At 37.9% G+C, this 15,893-nt stretch overlaps 1 protein-coding gene across 1 annotated transcript in view; it reads right to left on the bottom strand.

Annotated features, from left to right (window-relative positions):
- Window positions 1-15,893, bottom strand: part of ANKRD33B (ankyrin repeat domain 33B) — a 124,675-nt gene that overhangs the window by 16,153 nt on the left and 92,629 nt on the right. Inside the window, exon 3 of the mRNA XM_072605426.1 lies at window positions 2,786-2,926. Coding sequence (XP_072461527.1) covers window positions 2,786-2,926 — 141 coding nt within the window. The remainder of the gene's footprint in view (window positions 1-2,785; window positions 2,927-15,893) is intronic.

Genomic DNA, 15,893 nt, shown 5'->3' with positions numbered 1-15,893 from the left:
ACCTCAGGCACTAGCTGCAATCTTGAACAAGTCACTTAATCTCCTTTTGCTTCAAGTTTCCTCACCTATACAATGCAGATAATAATAGCATGTACCTTCTAGGGTTATTGTGAGGATCAAATGAGATATTTGTAAACATTCTGCAAGCCTTAAAGAGCTATTCTTATTTCAAAGATCCATCATTTCATCAGATACTTATGACAACCTTCCTTGTGCTGTGTGTGTGTGTGTGTGTGTTGTGGTTTGTCCTTAATTTCTGAAGAGGACAATGACATCAGAGAGATGATGACATGACGTGTAAAGACAGTCTTCAGAGAACTTTAAACATTCATCACCAGGAGCTCAACATTTTGGTTGCTTAGCAACTTAGCAAGGCTGGTCCTCAGAGAACACATACAGCTAATCATCAGGCGAGCACACAAAGATTTAGAATCAGAAGGGACTTCCCTCAGAGGTCATCGAATCTCACACCTTCATTTTGCAGATGAAGGAGTTCAAACCATGGAAGATCAAAGCCTTTCCATCTTTTTAGGACCAGGAAGAGAACTTGAGAACCCAGGGGTCATCCCACGGTAGACTTAAACATTGGAGTGTGTTCGTCCTTCATTGCCAAAGAAGACCATGCCATCAGAGAAATAGTGACATGACTTGCACTTGACTTTGTTTTGAGTGAGGCAGGGCTGTGCAGGTCACCAGCCTCACTTCTCCTCCAGAGCCATCTGAATCCAGTGACCAGATATTTACCAGGATGACTGGAGATGGCCCAGGATGAGGCAGTTGGGGTTAAGTGACTTGCCCAAGGTCACACAGCTAGTGAGTGTCAAATGTCTGAGGTGAGATTTGAACTCAGGTCCTCCTGACTCCCACATTGGTGCTCTATCCACTGCACCACCTAGCTGCCCCCCTTAAGTGGTGGAGTAGGACTTTAGTAAAGGAAATGATTTAACCTACTACCTATGCCCCTGACAGACATGATATGGAGCAGAATGAGATGTACATTTTTGAATATGGACAGTGTATGATCTGGGAATGTGGGATATGTGTGCACTAATCAATGCTTATTTGGCATGACAGAAAGGTTATATACGGGATGCAGGAGAGGTAGTAACAGTGCTACCAACGAGGAAAAAAAAGAGGGTCACTGAAACATTTTTTTTTTAATGTACAGAAATTAACAGAAGAAAGTTCTGAGGGAGACACAGATAAGCAGGTGTGGCAGCAGGAGGGGTGGGATTTGGTTGTTTGGAGTTGTTTTTCAGACTCAGGCTAGATTGTGAGCACCTGAGGGTTCAGTCCCCTTTCAGCCCTGATGGTTCATAGCTGTGCTGAGTCATGTGGGTTATATGCCTGCTGACTCTGAGCCAATCAGAAGCCGAGTCTTCGTTTTATATACTGGGAGATTAGTATTTTCCCTTGGGGGTTCACTTATGGGAAGGATCTTATGATTACCTGGTCAAGGCTCTGAAGGGTCATGTGTTCAGATCCCCTGATTGCTCAGATGTAAACGCTCTCTCGATCTAGGGATGTAAGTAAGTTGTATAGCAACATTGCTCTGATTCAGGTAGTTAAGAACCTTGTCTGTTGGGCTTTATCTCTCTGCTTATATTTTTCTGTATGTTGAACTGATTAAAGTGATTGCTGACCCCTCAAAAGTTGGCCTTTCCTTTACTAAATGCAGATTTAAGAACCTGTGATAGTAGGCCCCACTGTGTATGTTTGGGTGCTTACTGATACAGCAAGTCAACTTTGAAACCAAGGTATTAAATGTATTATATACTTTTAAAAAATCAAGCTGTGCAAATTCGATTCACAGTTTCATATACAGTGGGTATTTTTTTTTTTTACTGTTCTTTGTAAATGATTGCTAATGTTTGGCATTTGTCAAGTTCAGAATATCAAAATCAAATTTTTAAAATGAGTAATAATTTTTTTTTAAAATCTACCTTAATTGAACCAAATTTTTAATTGGGAATGAAAATTCTTCAGCAATAGCAACTCGTAATAGCTATTCTTCTAATACAGGGAAGGCTTGATCAGCACTAGCAGAGGAAGCTCACTTCACTTCTGCATTATTTCTAAGAATGGAAGTGTCCTCTATCCCTGTGGCTTCTCCCTCTATTTCCTCCTGGCACCTCATATTAACGAGGGGGCCCAGGTAATCTGTCTTCATTGGTCTCCAGGCTACACTGCTAACTCCATGGGACTTCCTCTGCCACCCTCCTCACGGAGGCACCCGCCGTTCCAGCTTCTTTCCAGCTCCCTTTTATGTGGGGTCTCCCATTCTACTGTAATGACCCTGAGGGCAGGGATGGTATCTCTTTGTTTGTATTTATATTCCCAGCTCCAGGAACACAGCAAGTGCTTACAGACTTAACCTGGAAATCTAGAACCCTTCAAGTATTCTATTGTCATTTCATCCCAACCGAGAAATCACTGATTGCCTCCAGACCCTCACCTTGGATACAAGTAGCTTTGTGGTTAACAGGATCAGGGCACAGACTCCTGAGGAAGGGGCATCCAAGGTCCATGGCAGATAGGAAATATGGAATGGGACTAACTTTGGGATATTTTCTGCAATTTTTAATAGCTTTTTCTTTTGTTTTATCTGGATCGGGATGGCAATAAACCTCACAAAGTGTTCTCCAAGTCTATGATATTTGGAAACACAGGGCTTTGTTAACACACTAATTGTACATTAAACACCTCAATATCTATGAATAAAAGCCACAGACCCTGTAGAGATTGCATAAGATGAAAACCTACCAAAGTAGAGATTACCACATACCTGCCAACATTAAAGCTCGGATGCATTCAATTCGACCTTGCATGGCAGCTTTCATTAGAGCTGTGTACCCAAATATATTCCTTCTTTCAAGATCAAGACCAGGAAAATAGTTCAGCAAGTAGTTGGTGATAATTATGTGCCCTGAAAAAGAAAGTTGTACAGACATATATGGGTGTATATATAAATATTTTTATCTAGACTGGCTATTTGAATCACTAATATAGAAATCCTCCCACCTTTCACCTGGCAACGTCTCTGTAATTTCATCAAGAAAGTTGCCTGGGGCACTTAGAAATTAAGTGATTGACCCGGGATCACAAAGCTATAGTATGTGTCAGAGGGAGGCCTGGAACTCAACACTTTCTGACCAAAGGCAGCGGTCTATCCAATATACCAAAGAAGCATGAACGTGAGAATGGGGAGGAGGGGAGGGAAGGTAAGGAACAGGAAGCAGAGGTAGTCACTTCGTAAAGTATAAAGCTAAATACTGGTAATAAGTTATCTCCTCATCCACTGAAATCAAGGATTTCTTTTTTTGACACAATATAAATTTCACAATTTAAGAGTTTTTTTCATTTTATACTTTGAGTTACCAGTAATTATTTTCCATGTAAACACTGCGTAGGGTCAAGAAAGGATAATAAGAAAATAAGAGAAAAGGCAAAGAAAGCAGAATGCTACCAGATTTTTCTTATTTTTACCACCTTTGATTCTTTCTCAGTTTACGATCCCTAGCTGCATTCTGATAACATGGGGCTGTCCTACTGATCTCTAGCAAACAGATAACCTGAAATCTATCATTAAGAACTAGGGGGAGCAAGTGACAGAGCTCCAGGTGCCTCTTGAAATTGCCACGGTAGTGAATCTCCTGACTGCAGACCTTTGGCATGATCCAGGAATTCGTCTCTGATGCCCTCAACAGCATGAAACATGGATAACAAATAGACACAGAAGTACAAACAAGCTGAAGGACAGTTTCCAAATCATTCTCACCCTCAAAAAAGAAAAAGCTTTCACCACTGCAATAAGATCTGACTAATATATGCCAGAGGTTCCTATCAACACACAAGGCATCATACCATACTGTAACAAGAAACATCAGATTCAAGAATGAAGCAGATTCTTTTTACTCTCTCTACCACTAGCTTTCCTGGTTAGAGCCCCATTTCCTAACAGTTTTCATTACGTTCATCAATTCCATAGGCAGCTGGGTGTGCGGCGGCTAAAGCACTGGACTTGGAAACAGGAAGTCACTTACCTGCTATCTGGCTCAGTTTCCTCATCTACAACATCTACCTTTGTAGGGTTGGTAGCAAACAGAAAATGCTATATAAATACTACTGCTACTGTTTATTATTGCTGCTTTAGCATCATTTTTATCCAGCCACAGTCTAAGGGAACAGAACTGAAGAAAAAAAACCAAAGGACTAGAAATTCTGCTGGCTCGCTCATAAGAATTCCTTATTAAATGGTTTGGCAAAATGGCACCAAACAAAACTACTGAGCCCCTCCCTCGCCCCAGTAAAGTCTTCTGAGTGACCACTTATTCCCAGTTCCCTCCTGTATTCATAATGCATTTTTGCTTATTGTTAATATAATTTTGCTTCTTAAAGAGAAGATCTTCCCCATCCATTAATGGGCCTGCCCGTTAAGGGGAGTTTGATCAGGGGAGGTCCATACCTTTTGTTAATTTTCTAATAAGTCACTGGTTCTCAAGGGTTGTGATGCCCTCTGTCTCTAAAAAATGTATAAATACTCTGAGGTGAGGTTTTACTTTGGGGCTGACTGATTGGAAGCATTTGTTTAGCCAGATGAGACTCTAGGCAGCTGCTAAGGAGCCCCCCAGCCTTGAAAACCCAGATGTTGGTGCTTCTCTCTCTGGTAACTACGTATGTATGTAATGATCAGACAGCTGAATCTATCTGTTGATCTGTGATGTATGTATTGCTTATGTCAGGCAGCTGGAAGCCCTGTCTGTTGATCTGTATTTCTCTGTATTTTCTCTGAAGTTCAAGGTGCTGATTTTTTTCCCTACACTAAGTGTGCTCGATTAAAGTGACTGTTGACCCCTCAAAAGTGCTTTCCTTTCAGAAAAGCAGATCTAAGAACCTGTGATAGCAGGCCCTCCTGTGTACATCAGGGTGTTTGCTTTTACACCTCCAGCTCTAGGTTGCCATGAAGTTATCCTAGTATATCAGAATCTCTGTTCTTGCCTTGGTCAGGAACAGGCTTTACCTGGGGCAGGTTATTACCTCTTCCCAGTTATAATCAACACCTATGGACCTAAGGTCACCAACATTCAGCATGCAGCATGAGAAGTGGGCATGCTTGCTTTGCCTATTTATAGCCACTAATAATCAGGGCAGACTGGTGATTTTCTTTATTTAAGACTAACAGCAGAGTCGTGATGAGTGATGTGGATAAACTAGGAGCTGGTCTAAAAACAAAACAAGAGTAGAGCTGTGATTGGTCAAAAGAAACCATGGCTGTTTATCATTGACATGTTCACCTCATCTACCAGCCTTCCTGCAGACAGTAATAAATGAAATATGTGCAGCTCACCAAGTGATGTGTTACCTAAAATTATCACATCATCGCAGGGCTAACAGTCCAAAAACAAATTAATATGAGGTTATAGCCATGTGATTCACAGATCAAGACAAATATCTATTTCCTTTCTGATTCATTTACATCACTCTAATTCTCCCCTACTCCCCTTTGCTTGGCATTTATTTAGAGAAGGTGTGAAAGCTGGTATGATAATGCAAGCTGTCAGGCAGCTGCAACAGCTTAATTGTGGCAGACTATAAAAGAATGCTCTTTGATCTCATTCTGTAGTCCAGTTGAATGCTTTGTGGTGTGTGTGTCAGTTAAATTTGAGTAGGAACGTAAGTGAAGCAGATTGCAATTCGTTCAGAGTCATTTTTTTCCTATCTGAAATAGCGTATCCATTGCAATTTTCAGCAGGAGGTGTTTTGCACTGACCATGTCCTAAACACTTTGAAGAAGAGAGAAGAGAAAAAATTGAAAATCCACAAAGCAAACTGCCTGTTATATGCAGTAGGCAGTGTTCAAATTAGACTTTCTCTCTATCTTATGCTTCATTCAGGAGAATGGCCAGGCAACCAATGAGTCCTGATTATGGGTTTGGCTTCTCAATGGTCCATGAAATTACTCAATGCTCCATGACATGTTCTGCCCACATCAACGGGTGCCTCTTCTTGTTCAGCTGATCTTGTTTCAGTCAAGTCAAGGATAAGCCAATAGCCACTTCTCTCCTGTGCATCTGGGAAGGTATAAGTGTTAAATTTTCTCCTTAAAAATAATGACAAATGATCCATTTTTCCCTTTTTTCTTTTTATAACCTACAAAAATATTGCCCTCTTTATACACCGGAACTTTGAAATAAGACTATTTACTATAAAGTGGAAGACAGTGTAATACAAATTCATTTTCACTCTCATCCAGGGGGGTTCGGTTACTGAAATTCCCCAAACACCTTGTATACACAATCTCACTCATAAGGTACATTCATGTCACAGACCCTAAGGATAGTTATACAATGAGACTCCAGAGTATGAGAAGCCCAGATGAGACATGGTGGCAATGAAGCTTCAACAGGACATCTTAAGTCAGAGATGGACTCATATCAGTTTAGTACTCCGAAAGACTAGCCTGGACTAACTGAAGATATCTTCAAGCAATACTTAGCTTTGGAAAAGGAGTGAAACTGCTCACTCAAGGAAGGAAGCAGAGTTCCTATGGCCTGGAATTCCTTTTTTATTTTATTTTTTAAATTAAATCCATGTTTTTGTTACTTAAAACTTAAGGTAAAATGTTATTAAGTCACACAACCTATAAATATATCATCTGTAAGGAAAAAAAAATGAGCCTACCCTGCATTAAATATTCAAATGACAGTAATATTTAGGCTGTCTAGTCATATTCAGTTCAACCAACACTTATTAAATTAAATGTCTCCTATGTGTTTGGTGCCCTGCTCAGTGCAGGGGATCCAAAAGCAAAAAGAAAACAGTCTTTACCTTTAAGGGTTTTATATTCTGTAGGGGATGTGATATAACAACATGTATTCACAGATACCCCCTAAGATATTTTTACTACTGGAATTTCTGAAATAAACTAAGTTGTATTTAACTCAGTTTAGTTTTCCAATTCAACTGCCACTTGCTAAAGAACTACTGTGTACTGAGAACTATGCTATGCCTGGGTAGGATTCAAAGTTTAGTTAAGAAACTGTCTCCTGCCCTCATGAAATTTGTTTCAGCTACCAGGAAGGATATGACTGAAGCACAAGTTACCAATTCTTATAAAATCATGTAAGGGTTAGGCAAAGTCCTAAATGGATTTGAGAGTTGCTCTTCAAGATTTGGTCTTTTTCCCCCCCTTCTATTCACTATTATCAGATAAACAGATACTAATGAAAGGCTTTAAGCTTGGGCTTACCAGGCAACAAAAAGTCCCCAGGGACTTAGCCAGGCCAATGTGTCTATGAAAGGGTGTACCCTCAACTAAAGGAAAGGGATTGGATTTGTGATTTCAGTGGTAGAAAGACCTCCCAGATGTGGCAGCTCCCTTTACTGATATAGGTCCTAAAAGGTTAAATGCCTTCCTTAGGGTCACATAACCTGGATGGGCCAGAGATGGGATTTGAACTCAGGTATTCTTGTCTCCAAGCCCAATGCTCTATCCATGCTGCCTCATGCGTATCCACGTCTGTGTGTCTTTGTATATACTGGGTACATGTGTAAAACATTAAAGTTCTTGGTAGACTGAAAAACATTAAACAAATGGAATTAACTTATTACAGCTATTGCCTTATGTCTTATCATAATGTTACCCATTTTACCATTACTACAAGGGGACTACTTAGTCATACTTTCTACTGCTATCGTTTTCTGTAGAGCAGAGACCATTCTGTGGAATGCAACACATTTTGCAAGCTGAACTCTGCCCATAGAGCATTCCATGTTAAAAACAACTTTATGCTTATACTTTCCCCATCAGAAAAATGCCTATGAAATGCCAGATGGTGACTACTTAATTAAGGAGGCTTTTGCTAAGAGTTGCTTCCTTGCCACTTTCTCATCTTACGGGGATATTAGTGGGGCTATTCACTGTCATGACCGGAATATTCAAATGTCATTAATGACAAGGAAGATTACATGAGCTTTCTTAAACATCATTTCACATTAAACATCATTTAAAGCCCTAAGATCATTTTTACATGTCCTGCTATTCTCTAACCATATTCTTCTAAAATTATTAACCGTTTTCCTTATTTCTATTTTGCACACTAAACAGCTTTTACCTGTTGTTTGCTCCAATGTTAGCTCATGATCATATAGATCACTTAGATTATTCCTCACTACAGCAAAGTGAACATCAAAAATTAATGTACAGTCCTCCTTTTCTTCCTCATCCTACCTAATATTTATATATACTGCTTACTCTGTGCCAGGCACTGTCCTAAATACTTTACAATTATTATCTCATATGATCTTTACCACAACCCTGGGAGGCAAGTGCTTATTATTACTATCCCCATTTTACAGATGAGGAAACTGAGGCCAAATGAAGTGAAGTGACTTCTCCAAGGCACACAGCCAGTAAGCATCTGAGGCAGGATTTGAACTGAGGTCTTCCTCACTCCAACACCAATACTCTATCCACCACCGTGACATCTAACTGCTTCTATTATCATATAGCCTCTGTTTGAAAACAATTGAAAGACAATGTCAAATCAACAAGTATCTATTAGACATTTACAATGTTCCAGGCACTGTGCTAAGCACTGGAAATATAAATATAAGCAGAAAGAAAGACAGTCCCTACCTTGGAGGTGCTTACATTTCTAGGGAAGACAACACATTAAGGGAAGCTGAAAAAGTCTAGGAAAGGAAGAGATGATGGTACCAGGCGGTAGAGAACGCCTGGTAGAAAGTCAAGAGCATAGCCTAGAGAGGAATGAAGATAAGGTTGGTTTAAAATAGAGGTTCTGGGAGGACACATCCAATCAGAGGGAGAGCCTGCATGGCATGGAAGGTACTTCCAGTGAGTTAAGTTCAGGGGTGGGGTGAGCATCCCCGAAGAAGAGTTTTCTGTGTTACAGTAGAAAAAGTCTGGAGAGATACAAGAGTACATCCTAAAGAGGAATGAAGACCATGCAGTATGACAAAGTCAGGTGACTAAAGCCAAGGGAAAAAATCTGAAAGAAGTCACAACTGAGTCCAACCAATACTGAATGGGAAAGCACCTGAATGGAGGAGGAACTAAGAACCAAAGGCAAACAGGTTGGAGCAGTCAGATCCTCACAAGATGGCTTACAGTTCTGCTGTGACCTGAACCTCCTAGAGAAAGGCTAAGTGAGGCTTTTCTTTTTTGGGGGGAGGGGGGAATGGGGAAGTGAGGGAGGCATCATGCCTTCACCTTCATAGATGCTCCTAAAGACACTGGACTACCTGGCTGAGTTCTTACATTCTCTGCCTTAGCAACACCAAGTCATGTTGTCCAGTCTGAATCTATTAACTTATTTCATTTTAAAGACTAATTAAGTACCAAGGAAATGTAATATATTTAACTAGGTACATGGGGGGGAAGTGAGGGTGGTATGGAGAGTGAGAGAGACAGAGGCAAAAATAAAGCTAATTTTTAAAGTTAGCTTAACATATGCTAAGGTATAGTCTAATGAAATCTAAGAAAGAAAATGTTTATATATAAAATATAGTCTAATAAAGAAAATATTTCACAAGTTGTGTCTGATTCTACTCATTATTTTTCAAGAGGAAGCTAAATAGCACAAGAGACAGACTGCACAGGACCTACAGTCTAGAAGACCTGAGTCAAAGTCCAGCCTCAGACACCTACTAGCTGTGTGACCTTGGACAATTCCCCTAACTTCTTCTGTCTGCTATTAATTTCTTCATCTGTAAAAAAGAGATAATAAGTGCATTTAACTCCTAGGGTGTTCATGAAGATAAAATGAAATATTTATACAGCATTTTGCAAACTTATTTTCCATAATTGGTAATGATATTACATTGGCATTCCATACACATTCAGAAGGCTATCCAATAAAAATATTTAAGTCCCAGCTACTTGTAATGTACTATGCTAGGTGACAGGTAGGTAAATCAACTTACCATCTCTGATTTCCCAGACTAAAACATCTTTCTCAGTCCCCTAGTTCACTCTGGTATAGTTTTCCTCCATTAGAATATAAGCCTCTCTAGAAGAGGGACAATCCCTCTTTTCCCATTTGTATACCCAGAACTGCCCACAGCGGTAGGCTCACCTTAAGCACTTAATAAAGGCTTGCTTGGTTGAATTAATAATGTATGTCATACTATTTTTATAATACAATTATTGATGTAATCATGCCAAGATGTACGTGCTTTTGAGTAAATACCTTTTAATGTTTTTCCTTACTTGAAGAGAATACAGATTGATCATATAAACTGATATATATATATATGTATATATAAGCTTACGGTTTCAAAAATACATACATCACTATCATCAGTCTAGGGCTATCATAAGAATATAGCAGGTTCTAAAAATCAGTACTCTGAGTCTGGGTGCTTAATTTGTAGTTCTCCAAATTAAGCCAGTAGAGGGAACTGTAGCCTTTATTAATGAAACAACTCCAGTGCAAGGGAGAAGTACATAATCCACTGGTAAAAAGGACAAAAGAGAATATGAAAGAACAGTTTTAACAGAGAATTTTATAGCCATAGTAGCAAATGAGAAAACAATAGACTTAAGGGGATTTGGGGGGTAGCAATCCTGTAAATGATGATCGGGTCCGCACTGAGAGGCAGAGGGCCATCTGGTAGCTCTTAACTCTAGACAACACTATGTGGATGTAGTCCATGAAAGCTAGAGCCAGTACGGAAAATAAAGGCAAGGTCAGGGAATCTGACAAGATCTGCTTGCACAACTCCAAATAATCTTCACTGTCATTTCTTACTCAAAGAAAAAAGGTAGAACACAGACAATAATGAACAGGGAAAGATAGCACATCACAGAACTGAGAAGCTACTCTAAATGAAAAACACAACAGCAGTATTCAGAGGACGTGATGTTTAAGCATGGGCAACGCTAAACAACCCCCAAAAGTTCCAGATTTTCTGTCATTTATATGACAGTGTTTCATGTTGATTAAGCAGATGGATTCAGATACTACATCCCTCCACTGTTTTCAGGAGAATCCACTTTATCTATTAAAAACAATTATAGTTACTTACAATTTCCTGCTATTGAAACATTATTTCTCAGTGTCCAACAGCAAGTCAGCACCCTGGGTCTTTACCTTTCATTTTATAACTTTTCCATTGTGAGGATTCTCATTTTCAAAATATAAATCTAATTTTTTTCACTTATCAAACATTTTTTTCTCCCTTCCACTTGCCCCCAACACTTAAAAAAAAAATACAGAACATTTGTGTCATCTAACTATAGTTAAGCAATATAAATTGCCACACTGAGCCTACATCCAAAAATACATTTCTTATTCTGCATATTAGTACCCAATCTCTCTTTTAAGAGGTGGACAACGTTCTACTTTATCAGTCCTCTGGAATCATGGTAGATTATTTTGTAAGAGTTGCTAAATCTCACAGAATTATCCTTATTACAGTATTGATGTCATAGTAAAAATTTTTTCTCCTCATCCTGCTAATTTTACTCTACAGTATTTCCTAGAAATCTTCCCAAGTTTTTCTGAAACCATCTTGTCATTCATTTCTTATAGCATGATAGTATTCCATCACATCCATATACTTGGTGTAACCATTTCAAATGATGAGCAAGTACTTCCTTAGTTTTCCATTCTTTACCACTATTAAAAAGAGCTACTATAAATGTTTTTGTATATATAGGAAGGACCTTTTCTTTTTTCTTTGACCTTTTTGGAGGTATAGACTTAGAAGTGTTATCACTTTATCAAAAGACATGCACACTTTGTTAACTTTTGGGAGAAACAATGATCTATGCTTATCACCTACACATAAGTTTTCTAAAAGTTCCAAATGTGTCTCCAAGAACCTTAACTTTATAGTTCTGAGAAGATCACTGAGAATTTCTGATAGTTTTCTGCCTTGTTCTGTCCCAAAAAGTTTTTGGTCACTTTAAAACTGTTTCAGCGAAGCTCTTTCAACTACATTCAAAAAGTCTTCAAAAGGTTCAATTTTATCATTTCCTTTATGTGAAGATCCACAAATAGCTAGTCTTTGATTTCAGCTTTACTAACTACAGAAAACTTATTTTTCAAATAAAAAAACTCATACCATTACTTTAATTACATTTTTTCATTAAACAAAGTTTAATATGCAACAGTAGTAAATCTTTCAGAATTAACTTTTTTTTTCTTAAACCACTTCTTTCTTCTGAGACCAATGTTGTTTACAGTCACGGTTTCAAAAAATCTCTGCTGCCCTATTCGTAAATGTAGCAACAGTATTTGCTAGATCCAAATCACAATCCTAGTATTACAATGACCAATTACTTTCAGATCCCTACAGATATACCTATCATACTTGATATTTCTCAAGAGCATTTCACATTTTGAACATGTTTTGGTATCTTTGTGTAGGAGATTCCATACTTTTCTTTCAGTAGATAAACTTGGCTTGATTTTTAGATGAAAAAAAAAGGCCATTTACTTCTGCTGAATTTGTATATAAGACCTAGTACTTTTCTGGGCTCCTTATCAGGCTGAGCCTCATTTTGGCTCTCTGTATTATCTATCAGGTTCATCTTCTTCATTTAAATTCAATGTGTGTGATTGCTGGGGACAAGTAGTTCTTCACTGGGTGAAATAGGTTTTATAGCTGATGGCAGATTTGGATATTGTGAAGCTATCCCAATTCATTAAGCAAAAACAGGAACCTATTGAAAGATCTTTTCATTCTCTCCCTATCAGAGGAATCACAAATGGGTTTGTAATGAGATCCATGCATCCAGCCAGATAGCAGTCCTAGTACAAACAATTTAGTACATGTGAGGGGCTCAAGCTCTGTCCTGATCATGAATTATTCAGCCAAGATAGAGTTTATATGCTTTCTTATCTCTTTTAGAGTAAAGGTGATATGTGAGATTTACAAGTGAGCTCAACACGTACATACACAGCAAAAACTTTTTGGATGATTGACATGCTTGTGAGGCATACTTAAAATTTAAGCAAAGAATGCCAACAAAGTAAAAAGCACTTGAGAAAACAGGATCAGAAACCTTAGTATTCCCAAGGTTTGTCAGACTCCTGGTACAAAACTAATAGAACATATTGAGTTCCACTGCATGACTGAGCACATGTGAATATGTCCCAGACTGTCCTGCCACACAGCGAATAAAACTTGGGCTTTGCATAGCATGAAAAAAAAAGACTAGTGAATCTTCCCTATTCTTTCAATACTTCCTACCTCCCCAAACCATATGTTACTACTTCAAAGTGCATTATTTCCATAAAAATTTATGTCATTCAAAGAATACATAAGAGTCCTCTTTTATTTTTATTAATTCACCATCAAAAATACATATAAAACACCAAGGCACTTTCATAGGTCAAAATGTATGTTGAACAGTATGAACACTTGATAACTACATAACAGTAGTATACTGGGATAAAGCACTCATTAATCATTGTCTGTAGTTCTGTTTATATGATACAGAGCTAGCAGGGATCTTAAAGATAATCCAAGTCAAACTACATCACTTCAAAGGAAGAAAGAAAAATCTAGGAGAAGTTAAGGTCACAGAGGTAGACTGCTGATTTGGACCCAGTGTTATGACTCACAATCCTAAGCCTCTGCTGACAAGACAGTTCCAGTTTCAACAAACCAATATCAAAAAGAAGAGAATACCAAGCCAATACAAGCATTTTTAAATAATTTCTGAGCTCACCTTGATTAAAACATCAGAAAATTATGGATGGCCCCAGATCTTTCAAGAACAAAATGAGACAAAAAGAAATAGGACCTTCTATAGATCCTTAATTTTCTTTGTAAAGTACAGTGTTCACATAAGTATAAAGGTATCTGTAAGGAAGATCAAAATGTTTTTTAACTGGAAATAGTTATATACTAACAAAATGGTAAGCAAGGTGGAATCCCTTTCCAGTGACATCAAGCAAAGCTTATGAAGCAGCTATTAATAATAAAATGGCAAGTATAGCTAATACATATATGTGTATTGTGTATATGGATACATATATACACATGTCTCATATACACACACAATGATTTAAGATAAAAAAGTCATAAATAAAAAATCAATCATTTCATTTACTAGCCTTATAAATCATTAAAATGGGTTATTTATTTTCTTAAAGTATTCCTAGCAGAGAAGTCATCATTGCAAAGAAAACAATAGAGAAATTATGCCTTTAAAAATAGCTCACCCTTTTGAAAAAACTTATAATTAATCATTAAGTATAGATCCTCTTAGCTAACAAGTAGATACTAAAGGTAGGGAGATTATTTGCTAATTATAAACCCCTATAATTACCTACACTGTAATGAAACTGTAATTAAATACCCATATTTGCATAATAAGTTGCTAGCAGTTGTGGAAAATTTAATTTTCTACAAAGTCCTTAATTTTACTATTTTATGTATGCCATAAAATAATGGTGATTAAAAAAATAAGAAATAGAAACTTAGCTGAAAACTTAGCATTTCATTCTACCCCTAACCTTTCTGATTAATAAAGGAAGCATACCATAAACACATAGCAGAAGGTCCTTAGAATCTTAGCATTCATTTACAAAAAGGGAACAAACTGATTATCCTATTTATTATATATACTATTATTAGCAATAATAAAATCACAAAAGGCAATATGGACTAATGGAAATAGCACTTGTTTTGAGTTGGAAGGAAAAAAGCATTTTTAAGCACAGCGTGTCAGGCAGCATGCCCTAATTAATATAAGTCTCTGTCACTCACTACCATGTGAACTGGGGTAAGCTGACTGACATCTCTCTCTGAGTCCCTTTCTCATCTTAGATAAGGAGATGCCAGTGAATCAGTTAGTCAAAAAGCATTTATTAAGTGACTAATAAAAGTCTAGGCTCTGTACTAAGTGCTGGGAATCTGTGCTCTCAAAGAGTTCACAGTCTAATGGTAAAGACAACATGCAAACTACACATACACAAGCTATACAAGAAGAAATCAGAGATAATAGACAGAGCAAAGGTGCTATTGTTAAGGGGGATCAATATAAGCTTCTTGAAGAGGTTGGGAATTTAGATGAGACTTAAAGAAGGCCAGAGAAGTTAGGAGGCTGAGCTGAGGATGGAAAATGTTCTAGATATGGTCAGACAGTCAATGAAAATGCCTGGAATCTGGAGATGAAGTAGCCTCTTCAAGAAAGAGCAAGTTGGTAAGTGTCACTGGATCACACAGTGAGGGTTAGGATGGGGAAAGGGGTTGGAAAAGAAAGGTGTAAGAAAACTAGAAAGGTAGGGAGGGCCAGGAAGGGCTTTGGACACCAAAGAGTACTTTGTAAATTACACAGCACTTGTAAGTTATTCTGTCTTGGCAGGACAACAATAGGAATGTCAACAAGCATTCAGTGAGCTCCTGCTCAGGGAAAGCACAATAAGAGGAGCGACTGGAACAAAGAAAAACTAGGAAATACAGTCCCTGCCATGAGGGAAATGAAAACAAACATGTATGAAGTAATGTGCGAAGTCACTGTCATGTCAACAAGATCAAGTGAGGTCTCACAAGTAAAATGCAACGGATGATTGATGATGATGGTGAAATAAAAATATGAGTATACTTAGTACTTAAGTGTCCAGATCACACTGTAAAAACAAGTAAACAAACCCAAAGGTGGCCCAAAAGGTCAAAACCGTCTATTGTCTTCTCTCTCACCTTCATGTTCCAATTGTGACCTTTCAAAGTGCATATTAAAGATAAAGGTACAATTCTTTGAATGACGCTATAAGTAAAATACAGAAATCTTGACAGGTTCATAAACCTCTTCTTCCATTCTATTTTGTGTATGGTTATGGGTAGATTTTTTAGTATTAAAGTTCAGAATTTTAAAAATGTATTTAAAAAATAAATTACAAGAAGAGAGGCAATAT

Source organism: Notamacropus eugenii, chromosome 4 (assembly GCF_028372415.1).
Source record: "Notamacropus eugenii isolate mMacEug1 chromosome 4, mMacEug1.pri_v2, whole genome shotgun sequence".
Classification (NCBI taxonomy): domain Eukaryota; kingdom Metazoa; phylum Chordata; class Mammalia; order Diprotodontia; family Macropodidae; genus Notamacropus; species Notamacropus eugenii.
This window is presented reverse-complemented; position numbering and strand designations above follow the sequence as displayed.